Source organism: Furipterus horrens, unplaced genomic scaffold (genome assembly GCF_987537825.1).
Source record: "Furipterus horrens unplaced genomic scaffold, mFurHor1.1.pri manual_scaffold_10, whole genome shotgun sequence".
NCBI classification, from domain to species: Eukaryota; Metazoa; Chordata; class Mammalia; order Chiroptera; family Furipteridae; genus Furipterus; species Furipterus horrens.
In genome coordinates this window covers 72869674-72893714 of record NW_028327180.1, presented here as the reverse complement: position 1 = coordinate 72893714, position 24041 = coordinate 72869674, and the positions used below count along the sequence as shown (strand labels likewise).

At 46.3% G+C, this 24041-nt stretch overlaps 1 protein-coding gene across 22 annotated transcripts in view; it reads left to right on the top strand.

Annotated features, from left to right (window-relative positions):
- LOC150000631 (protocadherin gamma-C4) overlaps positions 1–24041 on the top strand; it is a 160099-nt gene that overhangs the window by 122699 nt on the left and 13359 nt on the right. The window contains exon 1 of one of the 22 annotated variants that reach the window (XM_090288153.1): positions 7337–7531. The exons of 18 other annotated variants lie outside the window; for them this stretch is intronic. In XM_090288153.1, the coding sequence (XP_090144279.1) occupies positions 7502–7531 (30 nt within the window). In that variant the 5' untranslated portion in view covers positions 7337–7501. Of the gene's footprint in view, positions 1–7336; positions 7532–14709; positions 17188–18658; positions 21231–24041 lie in introns of those variants that run through there. 3 more of the 22 variants (XM_090288135.1, XM_090288134.1, XM_090288152.1) reach the window with 3 other exon arrangements.

Sequence of the window (24041 nt, the reverse complement as noted above, 5' to 3'; positions counted from 1 at the left end):
TAAGTCCTTGAGAACATTTACAATAGCTATTTTAAAGTTCTTGTTTGCTAATTTCATTGTCTCTGCCATTTCTAGTGCTGATTTTCTTCCTGGTTTTAGGACACAATTTTCTGCTTATTTGCATATATAGTGATGTTTTTATTGGATGGCAGACATTGTAAATGTTACATCGTTTAATGTTCGGATTTTGTTGTCTTTCTCTAAGAAGTATTGAAGGTTTTTAAGTTATGTGCAGATCAGGTTGGCCTTTTCAAAGCTTGTTTTTAAGCTTTGTTAGGGCAGGTCTATAGAAGCATTTGCCGTGAGCTAGTTTAGACCCGCTGCTAAGTCGTGACTTCTTTTTTTATTTTTCTGTGAGTGTTCAGCCGGGTCTCTGTCTTCTGGCTGAATGGAATTCAAATATTTCCCATTCCTGTGTGAGCTCCAGAAATTCTTTAGCTAATAGCTCCCTTGACAGTTCTTCGTCCATCTTTAAGAGAATCTCAGTCTACATATGCTCAGATTATCATTCAGCCAAAGATTCAAGGGAATCCTTATCCAAATTTCTGGAGTTCTTTGTGCAGCTCCATTCTCTCTGGTGTTCTGTCCCTCAAGTTTTGGCTGCCTTAGTCTCTCAAATTCTAATTTATACTTTTCAACTCAGCATGATCACTGTGTCATTCTTGGATTTTCCCTTTCCTGCCCCGTTTTCTGAAAATTGCCTCCAAGCAAAAAAAAAACCCAAAAAACAGAGATCCTTTTGAGCCAATGTCTAAAAGCATTTTTCACATATTTTCATCAATTTTCTAGTTATTTATAGTGGTGTGGATAGTTCCACATGGTCAAAAGCAAAAATTTTCACTTTGTTTTTGCACTAAGAATATATCCTGGAAATCTTCTATATTGATTTATAGAGACCTTTGTTGTTTTTTGAAATATGTGGCTTCATAAAACCCCATTGTATATATACATACACAGTCTATTCAACCAATCTGTAGTTTGTCATTTAGGTAGTTTCCAACCTTCTTGCAATTACAAGTAATTCTGTAATGAATAACCTGGTACATATGTATTTTCATAATTTTTATGTATATATTTAGGGCAAATTCCTAAAAATGTAATTGTTAGGCCATAGGCTAAATGCATATTTAGTTTTATCAAATATAACTATTTCCTTCCATGTAGGTAGTACTTTTTTGTATTTCTACCAATAGATAATGCTAATTTTCCAAAATCCTCATCTACAAAGTATGTTGTCGAACATTAAAATTTTTGCCAGTCTAATCAGTAACAAACTCAAAGTAATTTTAGTTTGAAATTTCTCTCATTATGATTCAAGTTAAACACCTTTTCATATGTTTAATAGTCAGTTTATCTCCTTTTAAAAATTGTCTGTTCATGTCTCATGTTCATTTTTCTCTTAGATTTTTGTGTTTCATCCTAAAATTTAAACTTTTATTTATATGTTTAGAGATACCAGCTCTTTGTCCAAGATACAAGTTGCAAATACTTTTTGCCTTTCATTTGCCTTTCACATTTGTTTATGGTGCTTTTTGCAATGCAATCCTCCCCTTTATTTTTATGTAATCAAATGAATCAGTCTTTTCTTGTATTGCATTTAGGTTTGGAGTCATAGTTAGAAAGCTTTGCTGTACACTCAGCATCAATTTTCTTCTAGGACTTGTATATTTTTTAATTTTTGCTTTTAGATCCCTGATCTATATGAACTTTATTCTTGTGTGTGTTGAGGTATAAAAATAATTTTATCAACCCTGGCTGCTGTGGCTCAGTGGATTGAGCATCGGCCTGTGAACCAAGTGTCGCTGGTTCGATTCCCAGTCAGGGCACATGATTAGGTTGCACGTCAGGTCCCCAGTTGGGGGTGCGAGTGAAAGGCAACTGCACAATGATGTTTCTCTCCCTCTCTTTCTCCTTTCTCCTCTCTCTAAAAATAAAATAAATAAATAAACAAATTAATTAATTAATTAAAAAATAATAATTTTATCTTTTTTTTCCTACGTGGCTATCCAATTGTCCCAATAACATTTATTTAAAACTTCATCTTTGCCCTAGTGATTTGAAATAGCATCTTTATCATGTACCAAACTAATATATTGCCAGAAGGTTTTAATGATCAGAAAGCCACACTTGTTTCTCACTCAAAATTATTATTATATGTTGAAGAAAATTACTTAATACAAAAATATAAACAAACAATTGGTAAAACCTGATAATAATTTAGATAACAATATAATAAAACATGCTTGGGAAAAATTAAACAAATTCTCTCTCTCTAAGGATAATTTAGGTATCTTGGGAGTTTTACATGTGAATAAATTTAGTAGTATTTTGCAGGTAGTTTCCTGGCATACCTAAGATTTATGATATAATAAGCAATAAGAGATCAACACTATAAGAGAATAGCACTCAAATGAGAAAAAAGCTAAACATCTTTTTTATTTTCCCTTAAACTTCAGACCTCTAAAATCACTGATTGTAGTTTCAAAATATTTTGATGAGGTAATTTCTTCTTGTTCTAAAAGTAGATAGAATGGAGTTCTTAAAAAACTTATTCTTAAGATTCATAGATCATTAATTAAAATTCAAGAATGCAAAACATTTTTGCACAAATACATTTATATAAATATTAAGGCTAAATGAGTCAGCTTCCTCATTAAACCCTTGAAATCTCTCATTTATCTAAATTGTGATATATGATTGATCTGTTGGTTATCTTTTTTATGACATTTCTCCCCAAATGGTCCCTTAATTTAATCTTAGGATGTTTATCAAATAGCCAAATCATATTGAATTGAGAGATTATTAGATGATACTTAGGATTTTAAGGGAATAACACATATATTTTTTTCCTTGAATGTAGTAATTTAACAGGATCATAAGTAGACTTTTCTGATATTACTGACTGTCTGGGATTAAATATTGGGTAATCACCTACTATTTAAAATAATATTAGGTAATATTTATGGAGAGCTTCCTCTGTGCTAGGCAAGGCCAGCATCATGGGCATGTGACCTGTGCAGTTAAAATAGCCCCCATTCTCAGAAGGGCCCTGCATTTGGGTTAATGCTCTGCTGTCACCATCTTGCAATTCTTAGTAATTTTTAGCTCCCTGTTTTCATTTTGCATTAACCCTGCAAATTATGTAACCAGTCCTGGTTCCAAGCACTTATTTTTATGAAAGAGAGTATATCAATTAATTTATATTTTTGAAAGATCTCTCGGGTTTCTGCATGTGAAATAGAGTTTGGGGAAAACAAAGAGGAAATAAGAAGACCAGAGAGGAAGCCAGGACAGTTTTTAAAGTGGTTTTGACTCAGGTAGTGACTGTAGAGAGGGAGAGTAATCAATAGATTCAAACATATTTTGGAGGCAGTAAGCATTGACAGGAACTGGTAATGAATGGAATATGGGGATTTAGAAAAAGATGTTAAGAATGACTTAGGAATATTTTATTAGAAGTGCCTCTTATTAGACAAAAAAGGTTGGAGAAAGAACAGAATTGAGGGTGTAGTTAAGAGTTGGGTTGGACATTATGCTAAGTGAAAAAGCCAGATACAAAAGACTATGTACTTTATAGTTCACTTATATGAAATTTCTAGAAGAAAACAAAACTATACAAAAAGTAGATAAGTGGTTGCCTGAGGCTGGGGGGAGGAGCAAAGATTGACTGCAGACAGGCATGAGGGAACTTTTAGGGATGATGGGAGTATTCTAAAACTGGATTGTGGTGTTGGTCTGATAACTGTGTACATTTACTAAAAATCATTAATTGTTTAGGTGAACTCTGTAAGTATAAAGTTGTCAAAAGATTAAAATAAGAGATTAAGATGCCTGTGGTTATGTAAAGGAATCCTATTATGATTTCCATGTTACAGATCAAGAAAATAAAAGAGAAGTTAAAAATAAAAGCTTCATGGTGACACAGTTACTAAATGTAATGTCCAGCATTGTAACTTGAGTCTTTTGGACATTAAGGCCTTACTCTTGACCACTATGATACATTTACTTTCTATTTAAAAATTATATTATGTTTTAGCATCTCATTGATCATAGGCTCTCTTAAAGTCATAAAACAGAGAGAGAAGATAGAGATTGGAAGATTGTGTTGGTCCTGTACATTGGTGCTTCCATTTCCCCTGGGTATAGGTGACGCAGCAAGTTATGCCATATTTGTTTTTCTTCAGTGAGTTGCATGAGCACACCTCACTTGGTTCTTTGGCAAAATGTATTTTCTCTTTCAAATTATTATGTTAAGAAATAGTTTCATTAGGCCCACTGGTAGCTTGAAAGAGGGACTGTATCTTCCAGAAATGCTTATGGATACACGTAAATGAATATATATAATCCTTAGTACATTTTATGATTACTATGACATTCGCATGACAGTTTATGTATTAATAAGCTTATTAAGTATAGGAAAATGTTGGTCAAAGAGTACAAACTTTCAGTTATAAGATGAAAAATTCTGGGAATCTAATGTACAGCATGGTAACTATAATTAACAATACTGTAGTGTATACTTGAAATTTGCTAAGAGAATAGATCTTAAATGGTCTTAACACACACAAAATGGTAACTAGGTAAGGTGATGAATGTATTAACTATATTGTAATCATTTCATTATATATATATATATATATATATATATATATATATATAATCATGTTGTATACCTTAAGTTTATACAATTTTATTTGTCAGTTATACTTCAATAAAGCTAGGAAGGGGGGAAGCATTAAGTACCTACTCTACTAGATGCCAGGCATACAGCTGATTATCAAAATAGGTATGATCTCTGCCCTCCTGCAGCTTTTTTATTTTTAGTGGAAGAGGCAGACACTATGCTAAAACAATAATTACAAAACTTTCAATTGTGTTCGGTTCAACAATGGAAAATATAAGGTGCTCTGAGAGAACATAGAAAAGTCTTCTAGTTTTAAATGAAGCCTAAGAGAAAACCTCTGTTAGGAAATAACATTTAAAATGAGACCTGATAGGTTTGCAGAAACTAGCAAATCAAAGGGATAGGAGGGAAAGAATCTTTCCTAGGGAGGAACAGCAGCTGTGAAGGCTCTGGGGCACAAGAGAGCTAGACTGATCGCCACACTGAAAGCAAGAGAAGACAGGAGAACTTGGATACTGTGCAAAGGATCTGGTGTTTTATTTCAAGAGCAGTGACATGCTACCCAGGATTTTTGAGCTGGAGACTCATGATCCAATTAAAATGTTAAGATCATTCTGGCTACTGTGAAGAATAGATCCAAGAGGGTTCTGCTGGCTTATGAAGAGGTCTTAGGAAAACTATGGGCCTTATGAATGGCAAAAGTACTTCAACTTTTAAAAGCTAGTTTTGAAAAGACATTGGTCAATTAAGTGATGGTGAGTGGAAAAAATGATTGATAAATCAGCACTGACTGGTGTGGCTCAGTTGGTTGGGTATTGATCTGCAAAGTGAAAGGTCACCAGTTTGATTTCCAGTCAGGGTACATGCCTGGGTTGGGGGTTCTGTCCAGGACCCAGGTCAGGTGGGCACATATGAGAGGCAACCAATCTATGTTTCTCTCTCCCATTGATGTTTCTCTCCCTCTCTCGCTCCCTCCCTTCCTCTCTTTCTAAAAATAAATAAATAAATAAAATATTTTAAAAATGATTTATAAATCAGTTTATCTCTGAATAACCCCCTAGATCAGTGCTTCTCAAGCTTCAGTGGGCATTCACATCACCCAGGTATTTTGTTAAATGCAAATTCTGTTTTCGTGGGTCTGAAGTGGGTCATTTCTGCATTTCTAACAAACTCCCAGGTGATGCTTGTGCCATCAGTCATTGGCTCACACTTTGATTAGCAAGTGACTGGGCTATATTCTAAATTCTAAATACATTCAATAGAATATATTGTATCTTTTAATGCCTCTCAGCCTTCTTGTGGGCTGGCCAGTTATCAAGCTTGAGTATTTAAAACTGGGTGTCTTAAGAGATGAATTCAAGTATTGACGTGGAGAAACAGGTCAAGTAAGGCTTTTCATCTCTTCAATAAATATTCTGTATATACTTATTTCCTGTCTACCTACCTAACCTGTCTGCCTACCTCCCTGTGTCAAGGCTCAGTTATACTACTGAAAGAACTATATGCAATCAAAGTAATGTCCAAGACAGTTATACAGGAATAGTGTGTGAGGCTCTAAATCTTTACCTCTAATGGAATGGTTTGCATCACTAATTGAGGCTTACTCTGTGCCAGGCATTTTACCTGCCTTATTCATTTAATAGATAGGAACCCAGGAACCTCAGAGGAGAGTTTCTTGCCAATGGTGTACAGGTCAGCTCTGACTTATTTCATACCTGACTCTTATTCGTTATCCTAATCGCTGCTATTTTGTTTTGTAACGACGGTCTTAAATACAGAAAACTTGAGGCTCTTTATTCCATGGGTAAAGGCTTTGTATTTCCCTAAAGACTTTATGGAACTTTGCAGCCATATTTCAGTCATTTTATAAAGGTCTCAAGTGATAAATAAGTCTGGTTCACTGCCCCCTGCCTTGTGGGGGAGGGGCGCTATCCTTTATTAGCAATGCAGCTTCTCTTTGTGGCATATGAACTCAGAGTCTTGGGAAATTCATTTATCAAGTAAAGAGAGACGTCTGAGATTATGCTCTATGATCGAAATTATGCTCGTTGGGAAAGACGGTAGGAAATTTCACATTGCTCCTTGGTTCTTAGGAAATGAAAGCTAAACAATATCCAGTTTTTAAAAAGAAATCTGTATTAAATTTTTAAATGTCATAAAACAGAATCAAACAGATAGCAGGTCCTGTTGATTCTCCTCACTGAGGAAATGACAGGGAATTCAACAGTAGTAAGAGATAAAGCTGCAATATTAACACCGCCACAGAAATGTTAAATTATTCCTTGTAAGTAGAGTCCAGCTAAATAGCTTTACCCAGTCCTCCAACAAACCAAATTTGTTAGTGTTTTTTCCAGACAGCGTTGTATCGTTTTCAGTTTGTTTTGATTCCCCTTCTTACGATTAAAGCCGGCCATTAAAACATGTAACAGACCTTGGTTTGGCTTGAAGACTTGCAGAACGGCCAGCTTCATCCCCTGCAATTGGCTTTCCAGGCTAGGTAGGTTTCCGATGTATGGATACTGCCAAGGCGCTTTGGCTGTGAACTCTGGAAGGAAGCCAAAGGAAAGTGAAGTTCCTGGCGCTAAGCGCTTGTCCCGCTCAGAGAGACCCGCGCTAGCGCGTTCTTCGTGCAGTTATTGGTTGGGACTCTGCGTGCCGCTGTCGGCCAATGAAGACGCTGGAGATCTGGCCCCGGCCCGTCCCCTCTCGGCGCCCCGGGATGAGGCAGAGACTGAGCAGCCGGCGAGCAAATCAACGGCATCCAGAAAGTCATGTCCGACTCGGCGCCCAGCGCCCAAGCGCTAACCCGCTGAAAGTTTCTCAGCGAAAACGCCGGGACGATCTGGACCCCGCTAAGAGGAACTGCCTTTGAGTGAGATGGTCCCAGAGGCCTGGAGGAGCGGACTGGTAAGCACCGGGAGTGTGGTGGGAGTTTTGCTTCTGCTTGGTGCCTTGCACAAGGCTTCCGCCGTCATTCGCTATGAGATCCTGGAGGAAAGAGAGAAGGGTTTCGCGGTGGGCAACGTGGTCACGGACCTTGGCTTGGATCTCGGCAGCCTGTCAGCCCGCAGGCTCCGAGTGGTGTCCGGAGCTAGCAGAAGATTCTTTGAGGTGAACCGAGAGACTGGGGAGATGTTCGTGAACGACCGCCTGGATCGAGAGGAGCTTTGTGGGACGCTGCCCTCCTGTACAGTAACTCTGGAGTTGCTGGTGGAGACTCCACTTGAGCTGTACAGTGCGGAAGTGGTGATTCAGGATATCAACGACAACAATCCCGCTTTCCCAACCCGGGAAATGAAATTGGAGATTAGTGAGGCCGTGGCGCCGGGCACGCGCTTTCCGCTGGAGAGCGCGCACGATCCCGATGTGGGAAGTAACTCTTTACAAACCTACGAGCTGAGCCGAAATGAGTACTTTGCGCTTCGTGTGCAGACGCGGGAGGACAGCACCAAGTACGCGGAGCTGGTGCTGGAGCGCGCCCTGGACCGGGAGCGAGAGCCTAGTCTCCAGTTGGTGCTGACGGCGTTGGACGGAGGAACCCCGGCTCGCTCCGCCAGTCTTCCCATTCGCATCACCGTGCTGGACGCGAATGACAACGCGCCCGCCTTCAACCAATCCTTGTATCGGGCGCGCGTCCTGGAGGATGCGACCCCGGGTACTCGCGTGGTCCAAGTCCGGGCAACCGATCTGGATGAAGGCCCCAACGGTGAAATCATTTATTCCTTCGGCAGCCACAACCGCGCCGGCGTGCGGGAACTATTCTCCTTAGACCTTGTAACCGGGGTGCTGACAATCAAGGGTCGACTGGACTTTGAAGACACGAAACTCCACGAGATTTACATACAGGCCAAAGACAAGGGCGCCAATCCCGAAGGAGCGCATTGCAAAGTTTTGGTAGAGGTTGTGGACGTGAATGACAATGCTCCGGAGATCACAGTCACTTCCGTGTACAGCCCAGTCCCCGAGGATGCCCCTCTGGGAACTGTCATCGCTTTGCTCAGTGTGACCGATCTGGATGCTGGGGAGAATGGGCTGGTGACTTGCGAGATTGCACCAGGTCTCCCCTTCAGCCTTACTTCTTCCCTCAAGAATTACTTTACTTTGAAAACAAGCGCAGCCCTAGATCGGGAGACTGTGCCCGAATACAACCTGAGCATCACTGCTCGAGATGCTGGAGCACCTTCTCTCTCAGCCCTTACGACAGTGCGGGTACAGGTGTCCGACATCAACGACAACCCTCCACAATCTTCTCAATCTTCCTATGACATTTACGTGGAGGAAAATAACCTCCCCGGGGTTCCAATACTAAATCTAAGTGTCTGGGACCCCGATGCCCCGCAGAACGCTCGCCTTTCCTTCTTCCTCTTGGAGGAAGGAGATGAAGCCGGGCTAGTGGGTCGCTATTTCACAATAAATCGTGACAGTGGTGTCGTGTCATCCTTAGTCCCGCTGGATTATGAGGATCGGCGGGAGTTTGAGTTAACAGCTCATATCAGCGACGGGGGTACTCCGGTCCTGACCACCAACATCAGCGTGAACATATTTGTCACTGATCGCAATGACAATGCCCCCCAGGTCTTATATCCCCGTCCTGGCCGGAGTTCTGTGGAGATGCTGCCCCGAAGTACCGCTGCCGGCCACGTGGTCACGCGGGTAGTAGGCTGGGACCCCGATGCAGGGCACAACGCCTGGCTCTCCTACAGCCTCTTGGGAGCCCCCAACCAGAGCCTTTTTGCTGTGGGGCTTCACACAGGTCAAGTCAGCACCGCCCGCCCTGTCCAGGACACAGATTCCCCCAGGCAAACTCTCACGGTCTTGATCAAAGACAATGGGGAGCCGTCTCTGTCCACCACCGCCACCCTGACTGTGTCAGTAACCGAGGAATCTCCAGAAGCCCGGGCTGAGTTCCCCTCGGGCTCTGCCCCTGGGGAGCAGAATAAAAATCTCACCTTTTACCTACTCCTCTCTCTAATCCTGGTCTCCGTGGGGTTCGCAGTCACAGTATTGGGAGTGATCATATACAAAGTTTACAAGTGGAAACAGTCCAGGGACTTATACCGAGCCCCTGCGAGCTCCCTGTACCGAACACCAGGGCCCTCTCTGCATGCGGACGCCGTGCGGGGAGGCCTGGTGCCGCCGCACCTTTACCATCAGGTGTACCTCACTACTGACTCGCGCCGAGGCGACCCACTGCTGAAGAAACCTGGGGCTGCCAGCCCTCTGGCCAGCCATCAGAACACACTGCGGAGCTGTGACCCAGTGTTCTATAGGCAGGTGTTGGGTGCGGAGAGCTCCCCTCCTGGACAGGTAAGGGTTAGCAACTCATCTTGGACCGGTATTAAGGCTTTTTGATTCCTGTACTGCGTTCAGGAATGTACAGAGCCTATCTGTTGATGTTGTGTTTTGTTTTAGTGATGAAGATGTTTTCTTAATGATGCATCCACATTTCCACCTGGCTTTTCCTCGATCAAACGTTGTGCCTTTGCAAAGGGATGGCCCGGCCAGAGTGTGGTTTGTGGTCTCTTAGTGTGGTTAATTGACTCATCTGTGGACCCGATTCACATGCTCGGCACTCGCTGGCTTGCCTTAACAACTAACCAATCTTGTTAAGGGGCAGTTAAACTATAACCCAAGGTCTCAGCGCTCAGAGTTTAGCTTGGTGTCATTTTCACTGGCAACAAGCTACTGTATACTTCTAACCAGTGGCAGCTGCTACGAATATAAAAACTACCTCGTTCATCCATTTGTCAAGTGATTGCCACATCTGCATTAAAACTATTTGCTGGAAGTTTTCCTTTGCCTACACAGATCCTGTACCTCATTCTTAAATGATTTTCTGTGAAAGAAATAAAATTCTAGGTATCCTTTAAATTTTATTCCAAGCACACTACTGGGAATGATGTGCACGTTACTTATAAACTACTTTTATGTTATAATAGTGATCCACAAGCATTATAGAAATTTTGGAAAATAGAGAAATTTATACAGAAAAATTTAAACTAAATACCCAAATCCAAGGATAATCACCATTAATTATAAAAGTAAAAGTAATCATTTACTTTGAAAGCAAAACCAGCCTATTCAAAACAACATAAAATACAAAATGAAAGGTTTTTTTTTATACGCCCCATGTAATTCCCTATCTTTCCAGCATTATTTTTCTTAGATAGACACATAATGTGAAAGGTAGGTAAAGTCATATTCTGAGAAAAGTAAAGCTTTCATTTATTCAGGATGATGTGAAGACGACCACAAGGCCTTTGTCCTGAAGTGAAACTCATGCACACTTACAATGGTGAGAGAGCCAGAATTTTGTTACTAATGAATGTATAATTGCTATCAACCTTGGGCTTGGCAGTTAGACAAATGAGGCCCCACCACTTTCCAACTAGGGGTCCTTGGCCAAGTTAATCTTTCTAAGCCTGGTTCTCATATGCAAAAAGGAAATAACAAGGGTCTTATAAGATTAGTGGATGATATAATGTATGCACACTGCCTGGTGTATCATAAGTGTTAAAAAATTCTTAGCTATGCTATTATTATTTTTATTAGTTCTTTGCCCACCCAAATCTTAAACACGCCTTAGAAACGAGCCAATCTGGAGATAGTCAAAGATGACAAAGTAGACAGAGGCATATATGGAAAGGCTAAGGAAAGATGAAAGCCAGAGAGAAGCAGCTGCTACTCTTCCGATCACACTGAAAAACAACTGGCACTTTCCCTAGCAAAATGGTCTCAAATTTGGTTGCACACTAGAATTATCTAGGGACCTTTAAAAAATTCTGAAGCCCAGGCCACATCCCAGACCAATCAAAGTACAACTTCTGTGGGTGGGACAGAGGGATCAGTAATTTTTGAAGATCTCTAATTCCATTGTGCAGAGAAGTTTGAAAAGCATTGCCCTGGAACCTCCCAGTCTATCAGGTAGCATATTTCTGAAGCAAAGTGTTATTCTGGTGTTTACAGAACCAGGAGCCAGCCTTACTGCGCCAGGCCAAATTTTTAAAAATTCTGTGATGTTATTTCCTAACCTTAAAATAGTACATAGAATATCTCCCAAAGAGCATTGTAGGGAAGACTTCAGATGATATTTCAGTCATCTAAAGGGACAATTTTCATAAACCACTGCTACCAGGCAACTATTCTTTAAAAATCTAGAATTGAGCAATAGGTATGGCGTCTATTTTGGGGCTGACAAAAATGTTCTGTAATTAGAATGTGGTGATGGTTACATTGTTTCAGTATATGTGAATATAAGGATTAAGGCTTTATGATTCTCCAGTTCTAGTAATACAGACTGTATGCCTGTTTGTTTTGGTGTGAACTAGCAAATATAAGGGGTTGAGACCTGTAAGAGGTCTAATTATTGGATATTAAAAGCATGAATAAAGGTCCAGTTTATGGTTATAGAGATGACAAACTGGTAGAAAAATTATTGAAAATGTTATAGAACAAGGTTTTATTTCTTTCCAGACAGACCCCAGGGGTAGGAGTGTGTGTGTAGGGGATCCTACTTCTGCACATAGTAGTTGTTTAGCTTTAGACAAGTCTCTTAATCTCTCTGAACTCCAGTGTCCTAACATATAAAATAAAGATAGTACCTCCTTTCAAAATTGTTGAGAGTGAAAAGTAATACATATAAAGTGTCTGTATTCAACATAAAGTAGTCATATAAAGCACAAGTACTCAATAAATATTTGCTAAATGATAATATCAATAATTCACCATTTGTTAAGCACCCCTTCATTCCAGACACTACAAAAGGTGAAAAGACACAGTCCTACTGTTAGGGTACATAGAGTACCATAGGAGACAGACATACACACACAAAGAAAAGATAATACAGGAAGCAATGGGAGCAAAGAGAAAGAAATACCTAAGCCAGCCTGGGGAAATCAGGAAGACCTTATAGATGTGGTCATGCTTGAGCTGAAAAGTAAAGATTGAGTAGTAGTTTGTTAAATAGTAAAGGGAAAAGCGGGTGGAAATGGATCTTGCAGGAAATTCCATGCTGGGGAATAATGGCATTACGTTATTACTGAACTTTAAAGTATGTTTGTAAAACAGACAGTTTTTGCAAGAGATAGAGTGAAGCAAGTAGGCAGGAGTTAGATCTTGAATTACCTTTAGGCCAGGCCAAGGAGTTTTTACTTTATTCTTTATTGATGATAGTCATTGCAGAATTTGGAACTGACATATGTATGATGGCATCAGAGGTGTTTTTTGTTGTTGTTGTTGTTTGATTGCTTTTAGAAAGATGATTTTTGCAGTCATGAGTGAGATGGATTGGGGATACTGAGACTGGAGACAAGGAAAACAGTTAGAAGGCTATTATGAGATTTGAGTAGAAAACTGATAAATGCTTGAATCACCACAGTGGCAGTATAGATGGAGGGAGATGACCATTGTAAAATCATCAGAACTTGTTGATTGACATAATATATGTAGTCAGGGAGAGGAATGAGTCAAGGATGACCTTCCCCATCCCTCCCCTCCCCCATTCGGATTGAGGCAGCTGCATGGGTGATGGTGTCTTCACTGAAGTGAATCCTAGCATAAACACCTAGCAGGTCAGACTGATTTATGGCTCCATCATTGCCATGGGAGGAGGTTTAGATGTTTTTGTAAAAGAACACAGAAAGCAGATCCTTCCCTTTGAGACCAGAATGTTGATTGCTGGCCTCCCCATAGTCAAAGGATATTCCTGAGGATCAAGGGTTTGGAGAAAAAATCTGGAGAGGATAAGAAACCCAGGTTTTACTACTGGTGTTGACGTTTAGTGGTAACTTAGGTGAGGATTTGAATGAGTTCAGAAATACATCCAGATCAGGCTGAATTTTCCTCTTTGTGCTCTGGTGTGTTTGTCACTCAGACTACAGTTTGCAGGTAACTACAGTGTGAAATTAGCTGTGTTTCTGCGTTTGTGCAAGGTGGTGGCCAGGCTTCTGGGAAGGTCTGGATCTGGGTGGGGGTGGAGTGAGATCAAGACATCAGCTCCAAGAGGCCCCCTGGGGCTAAGTGAAAAGCTTGCTCTTTTGAAACAGTCTCTGCTGGTAATTAACAACATATCAAGCATACCATGGTGTCAAATAAAGGGGATTTGTAGCCACAGTGCTGTTGGTTGCTTGATCTCAATCATTCATGGGAGCTATTAAATCTGTGAACATTAGCCTTCTGCCAGATAATGAGATGTAGTCCTTCGCACCTCCCAGACACAACTGATTCTTTACTGACTTGGAATATCTTCCTCTCCTGGCTCCCTCCACTCTGCTTCTTCTCCTTCCATACTGTCCTTGAAATCAATGAATGGCAATTTAATATATCACTAGCAAGCCTCTGAATAAAAGAGGTTTGGTTTTCACTGTGCCTTCTGTTACAACAGAAATGTGTACTGCATGAATTTAATTGGTTACATTTATCTGTAAGCCTTTTCTGTAAAGAGGTGGATACGTTTCTGAATAATCTGAGAGAGGCAGAGTTTTGTGTATATGGCAGTGCTTCTAATTAGCTGTTGCTTTAATACCATTGGATGGAGGCAGAAGCTACTCATTTAGAATATTGGTGGATGACAACACTGGCTTGAACAAAGTGACCAGTCTCAAATGGCTACTCCTCTCTGGGCTGCAGGTTGCTAAGGCTCTGGCTGTAGCTGTTTTCCCCGCGGAAAAGGGGCGGGGAGCGGAGGGGAGTTGGTGTGTTCGAGAGAAAAAAACCCAACAACACATATGTGTTGTCTTCTTCTCCACAGAGGTAATAATAACCCGTGGAAAGAAATGCTGTTGAGCGGGAGGAAGGCGAAAAAATAGGTGTTTTTTGTTTTGGGTTTTTAATTTTTTTCCTCCAATGCTGCGACGCATTAACCCTGCTGCTATTGGGATGTTCTCTACTCAGCCTATTGGCTGAGCCCAGGAGCCACTGTCTGCCAATCGGATGGCGGAAGGCAGACAAATCTACCCCGCCACCAGCAAAAAAACGGCGCGTAACCCTTGCGGCGCCGGCCCAGCCCCGCCAGAACTGGCGCGGGCAAAGGGAGATAGGTGTCTCCAGCTGCTGTGGCCGTTTGGGGCGGGTCGGCTTCTTCTGCTTCTCAGGACCAGGTAGAGAACTAGCGGGCGGCAGCAATGCTCCGCAAGGTGAGGAGCTGGGTAGAAATCTGCCCGGGAGCTACCCTTTTGTTCCTCTTTTGCTACCTGGATTACGTTTGTGGGCAGATCCGCTACCCAGTCCCAGAGGAGTCACAGGAAGGGACTTTTGTAGGGAATGTCGCCCAAGATTTCCTGCTGGATACAGAGAGCCTGTCAGCTCGCAGGCTGCAGGTCGCTGGAGAGGTGAACCAGAGACACTTCCGTGTGGATTTGGACAGCGGAGCCCTGCTCATCAAGAATCCAATCGATCGAGAGGCACTGTGTGGGCTCAGTGCCAACTGCATCGTGCCCCTGGAGTTTGTAACCGAAGGGCCTTTGGAAATGTACCGAGCGGAGGTTGAAATTGTGGATGTGAATGATCACGCCCCCCGATTTCCTCGGCAGCAGTTGGACTTGGAAATTGGGGAGGCAGCTCCTCCAGGACAGCGTTTCCCCTTGGAAAAGGCTCAGGATGCAGATGTGGGGAGCAACTCTATCAGTAGCTATAGACTAAGCTCCAATGAACACTTTGCACTGGATGTCAAGAAGCGCAGTGACGGCAGCCTGGTCCCAGAGCTGCTCCTGGAGAAGCCTTTGGATCGGGAGAAGCAATCTGACTACCGCCTGGTGCTGACCGCTGTGGATGGAGGTAACCCTCCAAGATCTGGCACCGCAGAGCTCCGGGTATCAGTGCTGGACGTGAACGACAACGCCCCAGCCTTCCAGCAATCCAGCTACAGGATTAGCGTGCTGGAGAGCGCGCCCGCCGGCATGCTGCTCATCCAGCTCAATGCCTCTGACCCGGACCTGGGTCCCAGTGGTAACGTCACCTTTTCTTTCAGTGGTCACACCCCTGATCGTGTGAGAAACCTGTTTAGCCTGCACCCCACTACTGGAAAGCTTACCCTTCAGGGGCCCCTAGACTTTGAGAATGAGAATTACTATGAATTTGATGTTCGGGCTCGTGATGGGGGTTCTCCAGCCATGGAGCAACATTGCAGCCTTCGAGTGGATCTCCTGGATGTAAATGACAATGCCCCCCACATTACGGTGACCTCAGAGCTTGGGACTCTCCCAGAGAGCGCAGAACCTGGCACTGTGGTGGCACTCATCAGTGTGCAGGACCCGGACTCGGGGTTAAATGGTGATGTGAGCCTCCGTATCCCTGACCACTTGCCATTTGCCCTCAAGTCTGCCTTCAGGAACCAGTTCTCCCTGGTGACTGCTGGGCCCTTGGACAGAGAGGCCAAATCCAGCTATGACATCATGGTCACTGCTTCTGATGCTGGGAATCCTCCTCTGAGTACCCAAAGGACTATTTTCCTCAATATTTCAGATGTGAATGATAACCCACCTTCTTTCTTCCAGAGGTCACATGAGGTGTTTGTCCCTGAGAACAACCGCCCAGGGGACCTGCTCTGCTCCCTTGCAGCCTCTGATCCAGACTCTGGCTTGAATGCACTCATCTCTTACTCTCTTCTAGAGCCAAGAAATCGAGATGTGTCAGCTTCCTCCTTCATCTCTCTGAACCCCCAGACAGGAGCTGTTCATGCAACTCGATCCTTTGACTATGAGCAAACACAGACCCTGCAGTTTGAGGTGCAGGCCCGGGATCGGGGCAACCCACCCCTTAGTAGCACTGTGACAGTTCGTCTATTTGTGCTGGACCTCAATGACAACGCTCCAGCTGTGCTCCGCCCCAGGGCCCGGCCTGGTTCCTTATGTCCCCAAGCACTGCCTCCGTCAGTTGGTGCTGGTCACCTAGTCACAAAAGTGACCGCTGTGGACCTGGATTCAGGTTACAATGCTTGGGTTTCATATCAGCTCCTGGAGGCCCCAGATCCCAGCCTGTTTGCAGTCTCCCGCTATGCTGGGGAGGTGCGGACAGCAGTCCCCATTCCAGCTGATCTCCCACCACAGAAGCTGGTCATTGTGGTAAAGGATAGCGGTACACCACCACTCTCCACTTCCGTTACTCTCCTAGTGTCCTTGGAGGAAGACGCTCATCCTGTTGTCCCTGATCTTCGAGAATCTTCAGCTCCAAGGGAAGGAGAATCCCGCCTGACCCTCTACTTGGCTGTATCACTAGTAGCAATTTGCTTTGTCTCCTTTGGCTCATTCGTGGCACTACTCTCTAAGTGTCTGCGTGGGGCTGCCTGTGGAGTGACCTGCTTTCCCGCTGGCACCTGTGCGTGTCTCACCCGATCTCGAAGGAGGGAGGGGCTTCCTCCTTCCAATGGGATCCTCCGTATCCAGCTAGGGTCAGATGATCCTATCAAGTTTGTTGATGTGGGCGGCCACTCTCATGGCTGTACACCCTTGGCTTCTGCACCCACTCGGAGCGATAGCTTCATGATGGTGAAGTCGCCCAGTGCACCTATGGCAGGGGAGCCTGTTCGCCCAAGCTGCCCACCCTCTGATCTTCTCTATGGGCTAGAGGTGAGATCTTTGCAGGCTCAGCCAATGCTTGAGGGTTATTCTATTCCAGGCATATGGCTGGGCCATGTCGCACAGAGTACTGGCCTCTCTGTAAGAGCCCGTAGTGATGTCACCATTTTTGTGAGTGGTAACTCTGTGATAGATGCTGTGCTTTAGAGGTGTTTTGTGAATTAACCAGGGAGGTGTCACAGGTTAGTGATTGAGAGTGAGAAGTGAAAGTAAGTGAGCAAGAGCCAGGGTACTATGGAAGCAGGCTGCCAGAATGTGGGAGCATAGAAGGATGTAGCACACAAGGGTAGGGTGCATGGGACAGTCACCTAAACCCAGGTGGCTGCTTTCTCTACCCTCCCTGAGTGATGGGGCCAGATTCTGGACTACCTAACTCTTGATTACCTTTCCCAATAGATTGAGGGATACTAAAATCTTTGTCTCACAGTATCAAGTACTGCCTAACCCACTGTGAAGGGACCTCTCTGCTGCAAACATAGAAGAGAGCACAAACAGGAAAGAGTCCAGGGAGTAGAGGCATCAAGGTGCAGGGAGAGACCTGCTAGACCTTCTAGGCCTTCAGGACTCTCAATCAAGTCTCCACTGGGATTTGAGCTAGATGCAGTAGATTGGGGGCAGGGGAGCATTACCTCTTAGGGAAAAATCAATAAATGAAATCACTTAATGTCAGAAATCTGGTTTACAGATGAGGAATTCATAGAGATAGCTACTCTGGGGGGTCTCTAAGTAGAGTTCTTCTGACTTGGTGAAACCATAAAGCCTAGAGGTCATGCCTAGTTTCTAGTCACCCTCCTGGGTGACATGGATCAGTCCCAGAATTGTTTCATCTGTGATGTTCATTCCACAGCTTAGGTCTGGGATCTCAGGAAAGCTGAGTCCTATAGTCATCCGCTGACATTGAGATTCCTTAAAGCATTGCTGGAAAGTCAGAGCAAGACTCTACATAATCCTAACAAATCTCTTTTCTCATCTTAGCACCGTTGGCAGGATGAGGGTGGGAGGGGGAACACATGGGCTTTGCCTCCCCCAGGACAAACTTTTGTTGGTTCAAGTGAAGTAGTGGAAGCTTCTGAAGTCATGCAGGAAGTTGCTGGGACAGAACACTGAGAAGTTTTGTACCACTTTGTCTTCCCTGTTGAGCACCATCTGAGCTGTCAAATTTTGCTGCCAAGGGGGCTGAATCAACCTGCAGCACAAAATGAGTGGGGAAGTAGGAGGCTTCTGTGACACAGATTTGCAGCCTGTTCCTAAGGTTTCCAGGAGGAGACTTCATAATTGGTTGAGAGCGGAGAGACTTTTTGGCCAATGAGACTCAGAGCTGAGGTGGGGGATCTGCTCTTCCTGCCCGCCTCTCCTTCCCCAGCTCCCCAGCTCCACTCAGATTCAGTTCCCCTCCCCTCCCCACCCACCCCCGCCATTCAGTGACTAAGAAGAACTGCTGCAGGCAGACAGACCTCGGAGCAGTTTTTAAGAGGCTGGAAGGAGACACAAGAGATTTCAGCTGCTAAAATTCAAGCCCTGGGTCTTCCTTGGATACAGGACAGAGTCAGTGTCCAGGAAGGGACTTCTGGGTCATGGGGCCCAAGATGCCCTTACAGCTCCCTGGGAAATGGCAAGTGCTCTGCATGTTGTCCTTGTGCTGCTGGGGCTGGGTGTCTGGGCAGCTTCATTACTCAGTGGTGGAGGAGTCTGAGCCGGGGACGCTGGTGGGGAATGTTGCTCAGGACCTAGGCTTAAAGATGACAGATCTGTTGAGCCGCCGACTGCAGTTGGGATCTGAGGAGAATGGGCACTATTTTTCCCTGAGCTTGATGAGTGGTGCTCTGGCAGTAAATCAGAAGATTGACCGAGAGAGCCTGTGTGGAGCCAGCACCAGCTGCCTGTTGCCAGTGCAGGTGGTGACCGAACACCCACTGGAACTAATCCGGGTAGAGGTAGAGATCCTGGATCTCAATGACAACTCTCCTAGCTTTGCCATCCCTGAGCGAGAGATGCGCATCTCAGAATCAGCTGCATTAGGGGCACGATTCCCTCTGGATAGTGCCCAGGACCCAGATGTGGGCACCAATGCTGTGAGCTTCTACACTCTGAGCCCCAACAACCACTTCTCACTGAATGTGAAGACCCTAAAAGATGGGAAGCTATTCCCAGAGCTGGTGCTAGAGCAGCAGCTGGACCGAGAAGCCCAGGCAAAACATCAGTTGGTGCTCACTGCTGTGGATGGGGGTGTCCCAGCCCGCTCAGGAACCACCCTTATCTCTGTCATCGTGCTGGACGTCAATGATAATGCTCCAACCTTCCAGTCCTCAGTTCTTCGTGTGGGACTCGCAGAGAATGCACCCATGGGTACATTGCTGCTCCGCCTCAATGCCACCGATCCGGACGAGGGCACCAATGGCCAGCTAGACTATTCTTTTGGAGACCATACATCTGAAGCAGTGCGGAATCTCTTTGGCCTAGATGCTACCAGTGGAGCAATCCATGTGCTGGGTCCCATAGACTTTGAGGAGTCAAGTTTCTATGAAATTCATGCAAGAGCCCGTGACCAGGGACAGCCAGCCATGGAAGGCCACTGTGTGATTCAAGTGGATGTGGGGGATGCCAATGACAATGCCCCAGAGGTACTACTGGCCTCTTTGGTCAACCCTGTCCTGGAGAGCACACCAGTGGGCACAGTAGTGGGATTGTTTAATGTGCGGGACCGAGACTCAGGGAGAAATGGTGAAGTGAGCCTTGCTATCTCTCCAAACCTGCCATTTCAGATTAAGCCTTCTGAGAACCACTACTCACTGCTAACCAGCCAGCCCTTGGACCGCGAGGCCACATCCCATTACGTCATTGAGCTGCTGGCCAGTGATGCTGGCTCACCTCCCCTGCATGCACATCTCACCATCAGGCTCAACATTTCAGATGTTAATGACAATGCCCCCTACTTCACCCAACAGCTCTACACTGCTTACATCCCAGAAAATCGGCCTCCAGGCTCCCTTCTCTGCACTGTGGCCGCCTCTGATCCAGACACTGGGGATAATGCTCAGCTCACCTACTCCATTATAGGGAATCAGATTCAGGGAGCCCCAGCCTCCTCCTTTGTGTACGTCAACCCTGAAGATGGGCGGGTCTTTGCCCAGCGCACCTTTGACTATGAATTGCTGCAGATGATGCACATCGTGGTGGGGGTTCGAGACTCTGGCTCTCCGCAGTTGCATGCCAACACATCTCTGCATGTGTTTGTCCTGGACCAGAATGATAATGCCCCAGCTGTGCTGCACCCAAGACCTGGCTGGGAACTCTCATTGCCCCAGCGCCTCCCTCGCTCTGCACCTCCTGGCTCTTTGGTCACCAAGGTGACAGCCGTGGATGCTGATGCAGGCCACAATGCATGGCTCTCTTATTCACTGTTGCCACAGTCCACAGCCCCAGGACTGTTCCTGGTGTCTGCACACACTGGTGAGGTGCGCACAGCCCGGGCTTTACTGGAGGATGACTCTGACACCCAGCAGGTGGTGGTCCTGGTGAGGGACAACGGTGACCCTTCACTCTCCTCTACAGCCACAGTGCTGCTGGTTCTGGAGGATGAGGACCCTGAGGAAATGCCCAAATCCGGTGACTTCCTCACACACCCTCCTGAGCGGTCAGACCTTACCCTTTACCTCATTGTGGCTCTTGCAGCCATCAGTCTGTTATCCTTAGTCACCTTCACCTTTCTGTCAGCTAAGTGCCTTCGGGGACACGCAGACAGGGATGGGGGTGGGAGCCAGTGTTGCGGGCACCAGGACTCACCCTCCCGGGACTACTATAAGCAGTCCAGTCCCAACCTACAGGTGAGCTCAGACGGCACGCTCAAATACATGGAGGTGACACTGCGGCCCGCAGACTCGCAGAGCCATTGCTACAGGACTTGCTTTTCACCAGCCTCGGATGGCAGTGACTTCACTTTTCTAAGGCCCCTCAGCGTCCAGCAGCCCTCAGCTCTGGCGTTGGAGCCTGACGCCTTCCGGTCCCGCTCTAACACGCTGCGGGAGCCAAGCCAGGTGAGGGGCTTGGCGCGACCCCTGGGGGCGGCAGTGGAACCGCCCACCCACGTAAGGCTTTAAACTTGCATCCGATCCTCTGGCGCGGGCTTGGCTGCTAGCTTCGCTTCACCCGATTGTTGTCGGGACCACTTGGACTGATTGCGCGGGACCAGAGGTGTGGCCAAACAAGGGTGCGGGCTCTGAGCCCCGGGAGTTGGGGGTGATTGTGTCCCAGCGGGATAGAACCGACCCCAACCCCGTCCCCCGAACTCAGAAAAGGCTGGGACTCGGCCATCTTGCCAGCGATTTCCCCCGGGGTCGGGGGTCCCGGCTGGAGGCAGTCACAGATCCACGCCCCACAGCCAGCCTCCTAGGCTCCGGCGCCCGCACGTTCCACCGCTGTTTAGGTTTCCTAAGTTTCAGCGCACTCCCTGGATCTGGGACTTCGCTGTTACTCTCAGCCCTCCTTGTTCCCATAGCAAGCAAACGCAACTGTAGACAGGCCAGAGGTGCGCGCGAAGGGCTCCAGCGGGTCCTTCCAGCACGAGCCACAGCGCAGCGGTCCGCCACGCCCCACCTGCACGCACGCCCCAGCGCTCGGACTTGCACGCACGTTGACCCCGCACCCCCTCACAGCCACAGAGGTACCCACCGCAGACTGCGCGCCTTGGTGACGGTCCCAGGTCATGGCCGCCCCGGGCCCGCGAGGGCTCGGGAGCCTCCTCCCACCTCCGTCCCGGGTCGGACCGGGTCCCCTGGGGGTGACCCTGAGGCCGGCTGAGGCTCCTCGAGCGCGGGAGCGAAGGTGGGCGCTCTAGGCGCGGGTGGGCGGGCCTCTATGACCCGCGAGTCGGCCGGTTGGGAGGACAGCTGCGCTTCCAGCCCAGAAGCCCCCAACATGGTGGCCGAGCTGTCCTGGGACCCCCAAGGGGCTGCAGGACTCGGCCTGGGCAGGTGAGCGGCAGCTACCGGACCGGCAGCCTGGGACTTCAGGGCCACCCGCAGCCCTGTCCTCTCGCGGGAAGTGGGAGCCTGCCGCACCCAGTCTCTGGACCCGCAGAGATAGGCTTTTGGCTCCGTCGTGACTGCAATGTGTCCAGCGATCTAGGATCTAGGCTTTGGGGGTGACCAAAATATCTGAGACTTTGGCACATCCTTCCTTCTCTGGCTGATGGAAAGCCACAGCCTCTGCCAGATGCCAGGGTGCCCTCGTAAGTGGGGAAGCTACAATAGTAAAGAGCACAAGTTGCCACAAGCCCAGGAGCTTTTCTTCAAAATAGATCTATGCCTCACCCTGCCCCCACTGAATCAGAACTGTATTTTGAAACAACACCCCCATGTCATTTTGATAGCTGATAGTCTTACTGCACAGCTCCTCTGACAACCACATCACCTTTGCTCTTCCCAACACTTTTTTGAGTAGGTACTAGCATCCCCACCGCATAACTCTATTCACAGAGGTCAAGTGACTTGCTCAAGTTCTCATGGTAAATGAGAGAGAAAGACCTAACCCAGGTCTGCCTAACATCAGAAGAACTAGGAAACTGGAAAGCTAGAGGACAGCAGGGATGGCTTGCACCTGCTGGGATGGGCCAAAAGTGGGTTTTACAAGTGGAGAAAAGTCTTCAGGGGCTCCTTATCCCTGATCAGCCTAACTGAATAAACCCGGACCTGGCATCCTTGTGCAGGGTTTGAATTTTGCCTGTCTCCTCTCCTCCAATCTGTCAGGGTACCTACATCTCTCTGTAGATTCTGCTATAACTACAAGTACAGTGGCTGAGGGCTGGACATCCTCATGCCCTTCCCCACGACACCCCCAGGATGGTGCTGGTGAAAACTGTTGCACCTGGGATGCTGCATTTGTTTCCGGTTCTGCCCCCATCACTGCCACCTGTGAGTCTCAGAATGAGTCATTTGGCAGCCATGGGTCTTCCTTCTCCCCAGTGTAATCAGAGATGCTCACACCTCCTTCTCTGCTCCTGGGAGTGAGTGTGAGAATTAATTACTAGCACGCCCCAGAACTGGGGAGGAGATGGGATAGCACACCCTCAGGAGAGGCTGGGAGGACTCAGGAGTGAAGTGGCTGGCCAGAGTCCCACACCTTCATCCAGGTGGGGGATGGCTACAGATCAGCCCCCTGGGAGCCCTGAAGACTTGGTTGGCTCTGCTTGGAGGCTGTGGGAGCTTGATCTCTGCTGGGCTTCATCCAGCAGTTTTCTGTCCCAGACAGAGCATCCTTGTTCTCTCATCCTTAGACACAGTCATTGTCTGGCATGGAGTTCTAGGGGTGAGAGGTGTCCCGGGGCTTGGATGCCCTGCAAAGGCCCAGTCTGGCATGACTCCTAAATTAATAATGTATTTAGCTGTGGGAAGGGATCCTTGGTTGCCAAGGATCTGGAGGGGGTGTCCCTCTGAATGTATTACAGCACACCCTGGCATGAAAAGGGTTACCGGGAGCAGCAGCCATCTTGCTGCAGAGGATGCTTTGTTCCCAACTGAGGAGCTGAATAAAGCCTTTCTAGGGCTGGTGGAATTCTCATCTAGAAGCCTCTTCTGCCACTTTTGGGGGCCTTTTCTGCACCCCTCCCCCCGGTTCTACGGAAGACACTTTTAGCCCTTGAATCTCAGCTCAGAAGTTTTGAGTTGGGGGCAAGAGGAAGGGGCTGTTTCTTTAGCCAAGGAATCTGGGTTTGCTCACTGTGGTCAGATAAATGTTATTTTATCTCTGTCTCCTGTACGTAGCTCAGACCTCTGAGACCTGAGGTATATTTTGTATTTGAAGATGAGACTACCCTCCCCCATCTCACACCAGTTTCTCCTCTGTGTGCA